This window comes from Dermacentor albipictus, chromosome 2 (assembly GCF_038994185.2).
Source record: "Dermacentor albipictus isolate Rhodes 1998 colony chromosome 2, USDA_Dalb.pri_finalv2, whole genome shotgun sequence".
In the NCBI taxonomy this organism is placed as follows: Eukaryota; Metazoa; Arthropoda; class Arachnida; order Ixodida; family Ixodidae; genus Dermacentor; species Dermacentor albipictus.
Window position 1 is genome coordinate 198,705,562 of NC_091822.1, and position 10,340 is coordinate 198,715,901.

General features: G+C 49.3%; 1 protein-coding gene across 1 annotated transcript; it reads right to left on the reverse strand.

The window, feature by feature from the left end:
- Positions 1-3,363: 3,363 nt before the first annotated feature.
- Positions 3,364-8,137, reverse strand: LOC135904520 (uncharacterized). Its single transcript, XM_065435326.2, has one exon. It carries the CDS (start codon positions 8,087-8,089, stop codon positions 7,268-7,270), a length of 822 nt encoding a protein of 273 aa, XP_065291398.1. The 5' UTR covers positions 8,090-8,137; the 3' UTR covers positions 3,364-7,267.
- Positions 8,138-10,340: the final 2,203 nt, after the last annotated feature.

Sequence of the window (10,340 nt, forward strand, 5' to 3'; positions counted from 1 at the left end):
CCCCTTTTTGTGTATTAGTATATAATGTTTACATTCTTCCAGTTTTCTGAGACCCTTGCAATCAATAGACATTTCGTATAAGGAGCCAACAGTTTTCTAAGCATTATGTCTCCTCCCTCTTTCATTAAATCTACTGTCATTCCATCTTCTCCTGCCGCTCTTCCTCGTTTCATGTTTTGCAAGGCCCTTCTGACCTCATCGCTAGTTATAAGAGGAGTATCCTGTTCATTACTCTTTCTAATGGAGGTACCCTGGCTGGTCTGGGTAGTGTACAGGTCAGTATAGAATTCTTCCGCTGCCTTTACTATACCTTCGAGATAGCTGATGATATTACCCTGCTTATCTTTCAGTGTATACATATTGGTTTGTCCTATGCCAAGTTTCCTTCTCATCGATTTCAGGCTACGTCCGTTTTTTATGGCTTCTTCAGTCTTTCTCACATTTTAGTTTCGAATATCACTTATTTTCGCCTTGTTGATCAGTCTTGACACTTCCGCGAATCCCATCTTATCTCTTGAGCTGGACACTTTCATTTTTTGTCGTTGATTAGGTCCTTTGTTATGTGGTAGAGCTTGCCTACTGTTTGCCTTGGTGCCTTGCCTCCCACGTCAATTGCTGCCTCTGAAGCCAGCCTAGTTATGGTTTCATTCATTATCTCTATGTCATCTTCATCTCTCTGTTCTAAGGCTGCATATTTGTTTGCAAGTACCAGCCTAAATTTGCTTTTCCTTACTGCCTCTAGATTGACCTGTTTCTTCTTGACCAATTTTACTCATTCTCTCTTCATCTTGAGGTAAATCCTAGCCCTTACTAACCTATGATCACTGCACTTTACCCTACATGTCCCTTCTACATTCCGCACTATGCTGGGATCAGCAGAAAGTATGAAATCAATTTCATTTCTTGTTTCACCATTAGGGCTTTTCCAGGTCCACTTTCTGACGACAGGGATCGGAGCGCCTCAGAGCGCTCGAAGAGCGAGAAGGACAATCGAGAAGAACCAGCCGAACGCAGAGCGCGTACCCTCTTTCAACCAGCCGAAGACAATACCGCTCGCGAGAGCGCTCCAGAGCACTCAGAAACGACCAGGCAAAGATGGCATAAATAACTTGCTTTTTGGGCACAAGCTCACCCAATAAAATGCTAGTTTCGCCATTCACCGTTTTGCTTTCTTCACCATCACTACGTGACAATACTGCGCACTGGTCCATATGGACGCTGCCCAGCTGGAAGAAAAACACTTGCTGAAGGCCGCACGACAGGCAGCGAAAAACGCCAGGGAGGCAGAGCACACTGCCCAGCTAGAAAATGAATGAATTGAATTCTGGGGTTTCACGTGCCAAAACCATGATTTGATTATGAAGCACACCGTTGTGGATGACTCCAGATTAATTTTGACCAACAGGTGATCTTTTAACGTGCCCCCAATGCACGGGACATGCATTTCGCCTCCATCGAAATGCGACCACCGCGACCGGGATTTGGTCCGGCGACCTCATGCTTATGCAGTGCAACACCATAACTGCTAAGCCAGCGCGGCGGGTAGAAGCGCCTGAAGGAAGCGCCACACAGCATGGCACCATCTCGAGGCAGCGCAGAACATGCGCCGCAGAACTCGCGGACCGCTGGCATTCAGCTCCAAAAGATAGCAAGGAAATAAATAATGCTGATGAAAAAATTGCTATCACTGACCAAGTCAATGGACCAAGTCAATGGTCACTGACCAAGTTGACTTGGTAAGTGACCGCAATTTCTTCATCATGTTACCTGACCAGACGAACTTTCGTGGAACTCTTACGGCATCTGCCGTTTGAACGTCGCTGTTGGAAATAACAAATAAAACTTCAGTGCACCAGCAGTTACAGCTTGAGAGTTGTTGTGAACAAACATTAGAACTCGGAAGCAATATTTTTTTTAAAACATGTGGGCAGTAACTAGCGTATGTAATGCGGTCATGTACTGAGTTGGGGCCAGAGACAATACTTTCTAAAGTTTTGACTGGTTGCCCGGATTATCTTGTTTTGTTCTCGGAATTTGTCCGGATGTTCTGGCTTTTGGCTCAAGGTCACTTGAAAGTCGCCGATAACAGGAGCTAAAAGCATGTCACACTTAAAAAATAAGGGGGATGCTTATAAGTTTCTGAATGTGAAGGCGAAAGCCACCAGTTCTGCATTCCCAGAAAGCCTGCGGCGATTAGGGCCGCTGCAGCAGCTTCCTCCTGACGGCGATTACGACGAGCGGCATTTTGAGCTGCTTTAGCCTCTTCCGCCGTGGTGTACTTCCCCGGTCTTGCACGTCTGCGACTAGGGCCTTTTGTGTCATATACAGCTCTAAGCCTATGTGACAATGTATACACAGCACGCGTGCTATTTCCCTTTACTGTGCGCTGTTTTTCTGTATCTCACAATGCGACCTTGAAATGGCGAGAGCTAAGGCTTTCGGCTTAAAAATTTCAACGATGATTCCGACACTCTCTAATGCGAATTTTGAGTGCAGTTGTTTAGGTGTTTTGAATCCGCGATATATTGTGGCAAAGAATTTGATTCTGGCGGCGGCGCTGAGCTTCTGCTCGGGCAGCTCGTTTAGCAGCAGGAGCAGGCTAAGCATTCCCGCCGGCTGCGTTGCTCATAGCTCAGAAAGAAAGCACAAACACGGGAACGACGTACATTTCCTAGCGGCGGCGGCTCTGTAGGCAATGTAGTCTTTATCCGGTGGTCCTTGTCTTAGGTTGCGCTGTAACAAACCTTAGTATGAATCCCAACCAACTGACCCAACTTGCCATTCTGATGCGGGACTTGAAGTAACGCTGAAACCCCTTAATAATTCGAAAGTAGCGACACTCTCCTCCCCACGGCGCTTTCCTCCTCGATTCTCCTCGCGCGCCTGTTGAGTGCGCTTCGCAAGGCACGCTTTTTCTCCTTGGCTCCTGCGGCCAGGCCCCAGCATTCAACGGAGGCGCATGACTAAGAGCTAGATGCGCGCCCCAGTGGTGTAGAAAATTTTCAAAAATGGTGATTACAGCATCAAGATTGCTGAAGCTAAGGTTTCTGAGGAGGTTGGTTTCTTCTTGAATGGGACATACTGATGTAAAAGGAGCTTCGAGGCGAGTTCTATACTCCAGACATTTTTAACGCGATAGCGTTAAGGAGCTCGTGTCGCAGAAAAGCCGGTGTCGTCGGCGTCGGGTGTCGGCGTCGGCGGCGTTGACCGTGAGCGATAAATCACGGCAGGCGCTTCATAAATAAAAAGCAACTTCCAAGATTGGCCCGGTGGGAATCGAACCCAGGTCTCCGGAGTGTGAGACGGAGACGCTACCACTCAGCCACGAGTTTTTTTTTTTTTTTTTTTTTTTTTTTCTTTATTGCCGACTTCAACACGTCAGTTTACAAATCAGTCCGCGCGAAGAACACAACACGTATGTTAAAAAAACGTCACCCTCACTTGGGGTTACGTGATGAGATTAAAATTCACGGATGTGTAGCAAAGCTTCCATTCTTGGAAGCCACTCAGGCACTGGGTCTTGTATCTTGTAGCCTTCAATAGCTCTGCTAACAGATTCACAAAAATACTGTCTTATGGGCCTGGCATCAATGTCTGCGAGGCTGGCCGCCATCCTGGATCGCCAAATACTGTGCAGGCCCAATATCATAATCATGTCAAAAGGAATCCCGTCTTCACTCTCAACGGGCAGAAATCTAATTCCGAAAGCATCAACCGGTAAGTCTTTTTTAATCGTGCGTTGGAGAATGTCCCAAAAGAAAAGGGCTCCCCAACAATCTAAGAAAACATGTTCGATAGTTTCCGGCTTCCGGCATATAAAACAATGATTTCCCCAAGGCACAAAGAAACCCTTCGCTTCCAAATACGTCTTGACTTCAAGAGTGTTCGTATGGAGCTTAAAGAAGAAACTTTTAACTCCGCCTGGTACAGTCATTCTTTTCACACGTTTTAGAACTGACAGCCATGGACCTGCACAGTACATCGACCTGTACAACGGTACCGGAAGAAAGACCTCACACAGGTCCTTATAAAGTTTCTTTCGCGACACCACTGACAAATATTCAAACGAAAATCGCACTTGCAAGACGCGACATGCCATGTACACCTCTTTAAGGAAGCCAAAAATGCTCCCTTGCATACTCTCCGAACTAACAACCAAATTTGGCAAAACCCTGCCCAACCTAACCTGACACACAGTTCGCAAAAAGGGGTCAGTCGTGTCACGAAAAAACATAAATCGGTTAACCAACTGGCGCAGATATAGATGGGCCAAACCTAGTCCTCCAGAGCGGACGCGGTGAAACAGATTGGTGCGTCGTGTCCGCTCCCAAGTGCTTCCCCACACAAAAACCGCAAATACACGGTGCAGCTTCTGCACATTGACGCGTGAACAATGAATTGCTTGCAAGACATACCACAGCTTGGTTACAAAAAAAAGGTTACAAATTGTGGCACGCGCGAAAATAGACCAGCTGAAGCCTTTGAGCCTGTCGGCCTTCTCACGCATTTCAGCAACTTGGCCTTTCCAATATGGCTCACTGTCACGATAATTCTCCAGCGGCACTCCTAAATATTTTACTGGGGTTGCTGTCCAAGTCATATTTGCGAAATTCGTTGGGGTTAAGGGCCAGTCGCCGTGCCAGAACCCCAAACACTTGGCCCAGTTCACAGCACTCCCGCTCACAGAACAAAAGTCTTTCACAATTTGAACCACAACACGAACGCTTTCGTAGTCAGCACAGAATACGGCAATGTCATCAGCATACGCGAGAATGCGGACCTCCGCCGCATGCAAACGAAAACCATGAACGCTGTTGCTTTCAATAACACTCAAACAAAAAGGTTCAATATACAAACAAAAAAGCAGTGGTGACAGGGGGCAACCCTGACGCACAGAGCGTTGCACTTGGATGCGCGCTCCCACCCCCTTATTTACTAACAACCGCGTTGTGCATCCTCTGTACGCCATGGCTACGCCTTGGCGGATGACTGATCCAACATTAACGTGCTCTAAAACAGAGAACAAGAGGTCATGCGGCACCCTGTCGAAGGCTTTCTCTAAATCGAGCTGGAGCATTGCGATGCTTTGATGCAAAGCATCGCAACACTCGAGCACGGACCGGGCTGTGTGTATGTTGGTATATATGGTGCGACCTTTGATACCACAGGTCTGATGTGGTCCCACTAATTCTTGCATCACGGCTTGGAGTCTTTTAGCCAGAATTTTCATGAAGATCTTGTAGTCTACATTAGTCAGGGATATGGGTCGGTAAGCGGTAACCTGTCGCAGTTTAGCTTCATCTTCGCTTTTTGGTATTAAAATTGTATGGGATGTTAAAAATGAAGGGGGAAGCATGTCCTTGTCATAAGCCTCATTAAACAGTGTAGCCAAAACCGGTGCTAAATCATCTTTGAATGCCTTATAAAGCGGTGCTACTAGCCCGTCTGGTCCTGGAGACTTTCCCGGGTTGAGGTCTTCTATGGCTTTCCGCACTTCTTCTGTTGAAATGGGCAGTTCTAGCCGCTCTTTCGTATCATCACTAAGCCGCGGCATTAAAGAGAGGAAACGGGTCTTGAAGTCTTCGGTTCTTACTTTGGTGTAACCAAAGAGCCCGCTGTAGTATTCATAAAAGGCCCTTTCTATATTTCTTTTGTCTACGTAGATTACACCGTTCCACTCTATTTTTGGTATGTCATTCTTGCGGGCGTGCCTTTTTTCCAAGCCGAGAGCACGTTTTGTGGGCATTTCGCCCGCTATCAGCCGCTGTGCCCTCGCCCTCACGATCGCTCCTCGATATCGCTCCGTATCTATTGCCTCTAGTTTCTGCTTGACGGTGCGCATTTCTTCGGTGCAAGTGCCTGGCTGCTTTCCTTCTTGCATTATCAAAAACTTTAGGTCATCTCTCAGCGTGTTTTCCTGCAGCCTTTGCTTTTGCTTTATAGCGCACGATCGTTCAATTGCCATCATTTTCATTGCCTGCTTAAATCTTTCCCATTTCGCTCCCAGAAGTTCGTTGTCCTCCATTGGCAGTTCATGTATCGCCGACGTAACGCGATCCACGAAGATATCGTCGTTTAGAAGCTTCTCATTAAGTTTCCAGTTTTCCCACACAAATTTGCTTTTCTTTCCTTGTCTTTTACCTACATGGAATACAACAAGACAATGGTCACTGAACGGCACTGGTTGTACGCTGTATTCGCTGCAGTACGGTATCAGTTCAACAGATACGTACGCCCGATCCAGACGCGCGTGACTCGTTCCTTGGTAATGGGTAAACCGAACGCCAGAACCACATCCGAGACAATCGCCAACATCCTCTAGATGACAGCGGTCAATTATGTCACCCAAACAGGCTGTACTCGCATCTCGATAGGGCGTCGCACTGGTTTTGTCGCGTGCCCTGCTTACGCAGTTGAAATCGCCAATTAAGACGAGCAGACGGTCTGTGTCACAATGGTTGCCGACTGTCTCAAAAAGGTTTCGCCTCTCTGCCATGTTAGTGTGTGCGTAAATACAGATAATACGCAATTCCACACCAGCAAGTGTGATGTCACAGACAATCCATCGACCGAAAACGCAAGTCTCGACTCTTTCCACAATCGCTCCCAGAGACTGGCGAATCAACAGCATGCAACCTGCCGAGGCACCCACGGCATGAGACACGCAAACATCATACCGACTACTGAACGAGAGCGCCATTCTGTCGGTCTGGTCTTGACTCTCGATTTTGGTTTCTTGTATCGCTACGATATCCAATTCCTGCTCAGTCACGAGTCTCAGCAGCTGATTTTGCCTTCTCCTGGATGAAAGACCCCTGACATTAAGCGTGGCTACTACGAGGTGTCTTTCAAATGCCGCCATCGTTAAGCAAGACCAGGCCGCCAGTACGGCGCTTACCTTCATGCGCACAACGCCGCGCCGTGCAGTGCCGTCCCTCCATTATTAGGTCTTCGGGTTGTCGTCGCGAGGAAGCGACGACGATCGTTGCCCGCCGGTGACACGCTGCTTTTTCCCTTCACCTACGCCCCACCGGCGGTCTAGGAGACGCAGTCGTTGCTCCTGGCTCATTGCACTGACATCGTCGTGGCGTCGTTTCGCAGCCGCAGGGTCAGACTCCATGGGTTCCTCGTTGCTTTTTTCAGAAGGGCGTGGTATATCTTGCGATGAATTGGTATCCATGCTCGTGGTTGCCGACTTGGGGGTGCTGGGCGCTGACTCACGAGTCCCTGGCATGGCGCCTTCCTTTTCATCGCTCAGCGCTGCGGCCTATTGGCTCTCGACCACTGGGTTGGAGGCAGCTTGCTCAGCTTCATCCTCGTCCATGTGCAGCTCACTATTATCGCCGAATGTTCCTCGAGTCGCGGCGCGGGCGTATGACTTCGTGCATTCAGCCTCTTCATGCCCGAAGGCGTGGCACTCGCTGCACTTGGGCACCTTGCAGTCCCGCCTAATGTGGCCTGTGTTGCGGCAGCGGAGACATATCGGCGCACGCCCGGGCACGACGACTAATACTGTCCCGTTCCCGATACGCAGCTGATGGGGTATGCGCTCGAGGCTTGCACCTTCTCGAAGAACCAGCCGCACAACACGAGTAGTCGAGTCGGCGTTTACAAACCCGCCGGTCTTCCATCTATCGCTCGAAACTTCTTTCACTTCGCCGTACTCGGCGAACGCCCGCCTCAGAGTTTCGTTGCTGACGTTGAAGGCACACCAATGCACCTTCAGCCGCACTTCCTGCCTTTCAGGGTCAAAGACAACGCAAGTCTTCCCTTTAACAACAATATGCCCTATGTCGAGCAACTTTTTCTTGGCTTCTTCACTACGGAAGTTGACTAACCAGACGTGCGACATCTGGTACGCTCCGATACCGCCCACCTGTTCAATGACGCCGGCTTCTGTCATCGGCTGGCGGAAATCTTCTATCCTGTAAGGCCTTCCAGCGGTGTCGCAGTGAAGAACAACCATTGTTTTCAGTCCTTCTCCGGTTGGCAGCGGCGGCAGTACAATCCTGTAATCTTTCAGGCCGTCCAAAAACGATGTTCCGCGGCCAGAATCGGCCGTTATCACAGCTCGCGAAGAGCCAGCCATCCTGCGTCCTTTCACGACCGTGGCCGGAAGCAGAATGACTCAGCCACGAGTTCGATGCTTCCAAGCAGTGCAAACGCGCCTCTAGTGAATGCGGTGTTGCCTTCGAAACGAGCCGTGGAAAGTTATACTGCGGTGTATATCGGTAATTATGAACATGTAACGTACAGAAGTCACAATTACACGAGTTGCGAAGTGCGTTTCCGCTGCATTTCTTCTGCGCTTTCCGCACACGCAGAGCCATCTTGCGGCAAACACAGAAGACCCCCTCCTTTCAATGTACGGCGCTGCCCCGACAGGAGGCGCGCCGCGCGCGCATTGGGACCGCTGCCAGGCGCGTCGCGGGACTCCCTCTCCCCTGACGACGCTTCGCCGTGCTTCCGGTTTAGATTACTATCTATCTCTCTGCCCGTGCCGATCACGACGTTTGGCTGGCGTAGATCGTTTCCCCTCCGAGACACCGAGTTCTTTGGTTCGTTTCGTTCGCTCAGGCGCACGTTTCGTTGCCGCGCCAAACGCTGCGTTGCTCGACGCTCACCGCGTGATAGGTGGGCGCTAAGTCCGATGCGGGGCGCATCGTAAGTGATTGCTGTGCCGTAGCGCATTGTCTTATACCCCTTGGCGGGTCGACGGGAACGCTGTCGCGTCCCACTCTTGAAGGCGAAGCTTAAGCGTCCTCCAATTTTTTTCTGCCACATTATAAGCTGCTTCACTTTGTGCATCGGATCAAGTATTGCTTGTGGAACATGTGTGTCTGGCTTTTTTTTGCATACATGTGCACCGCTGGTAATATAATCAGCGTGCCTTCTTATAATGAATCAATCGCGAGTGTATCATCCATGTTTGTTTTCTCAATGTGAAAGTAGCTTTTGCGCTGCGGTCTCTAAACTGAATTGGATGGTTGTGCAATTTCAGTGCGACTCGCCGTGGTTCCTTATGTGGCTATGGTGTTGGGCTGCTAAGCACGAGGTCGCGGGATTGAATGTATGATACGGCGGCCGCGTTTCCATGCGCGTTTCCATGCGAGAACACCAGTCTATATGGATTTAGGAGCACGTTAAGGAGCCCGTGGTGGTGCAAATTATTCCGGAATCCCCCACTGTGACAAAGCTTCATTAACAAATCATGGTTTGGGCACGTAAAATTGCATAATTTAAAATTTTTTAGTGCTTACACGTCACTTTGATGTTACAAGTGCTCGCCGTCTTGTGACATCGCGCTCATGCTGTGCAATCATGAGAATACGCTCTGCACGTTGCCTGTATCCTTGAGAAAACCATACAATAATCGCCACCCATTCATGCATGCGTGGCAGCCCAATTCAAAGCATATTCAAGGAGTGAAAAGCGCAATGTGGACTAGCTGGCGCGCATCACCCGCAATACCACGAATATCGTTGCCATTTATTTTCTAGGGTCTGCTTTCATTGTACCCAAGCGACTGATGCACACGTCGAAGTAAGCTGGACAGAAAGCGCCTCTACAAGCCGCTATTTCGATTTTCAGTAAAACAGGCAACAGATCCTAACAATCACGAAAAGTGTGATCAGGAGACTGTACCTTTGCACAGGTTCACAGTGAAAAGCAGAACCTATAGTGTTGCATTTCCAACTGAACAACAGTTGATGACGTGTGATGTGATGGGGTCCCAGCAAAATATTCAGCATACTGGGGACCACCCCATTATTATGCAACAAATTGTCGCAGCAAGAACACCGAGGGAGAGAGAGAGACAGAGAGAGAAACTTTATTGAAAAGAGCACACGAGCGTAGGTAGCTCTTCTGCTGTGCAGTGGGTGGTCCTCTCAGTCCAGGAGTCCAGTGGCCTTAGCTGCCCTTCTCACTCGGTTGGCCAGGTTGAGCTGGTCCGTCGAGTCCTAGTTGGACAGCACAGCTCCCTGTTGCTGTGTGGTGGCGTGTTATAGGTGCGAGCTGTGGGGTGCTTGCGCAAGCCCATACCATGTGGTAAAGCGTTGCCCATTGATCGCAGTGTGGGTATTTATAGTAATACAGCACAGGGTGTATGGTGTGGTAGAGATTCAAATGTGGATATGTGTTTGTTTAGAGTCTTCGCCATATCATGACTCTCTCACGCGTCACAGCATTAGGAGGCGGCGTTAGTGTTCTTCGTGAAAAGCGATAGTGTTGATGGATGTGCGTGTAGGTTAACGCTACAGGCTCGAAGTGGAACTGCTCGGCATGACCCTCTCGCAGCTCCCAGTGTGCATGCGCTCGGACGTAGGCGTGTGCTTGCC

What these genes read in the sequence shown, in the direction of transcription:
- LOC135904520 (XM_065435326.2), bottom strand. Translation starts at nt 8,089, where the DNA reads ATGGCTGGCTCTTCGCGAGCTGTGATAACGGCCGATTCTGGCCGCGGA.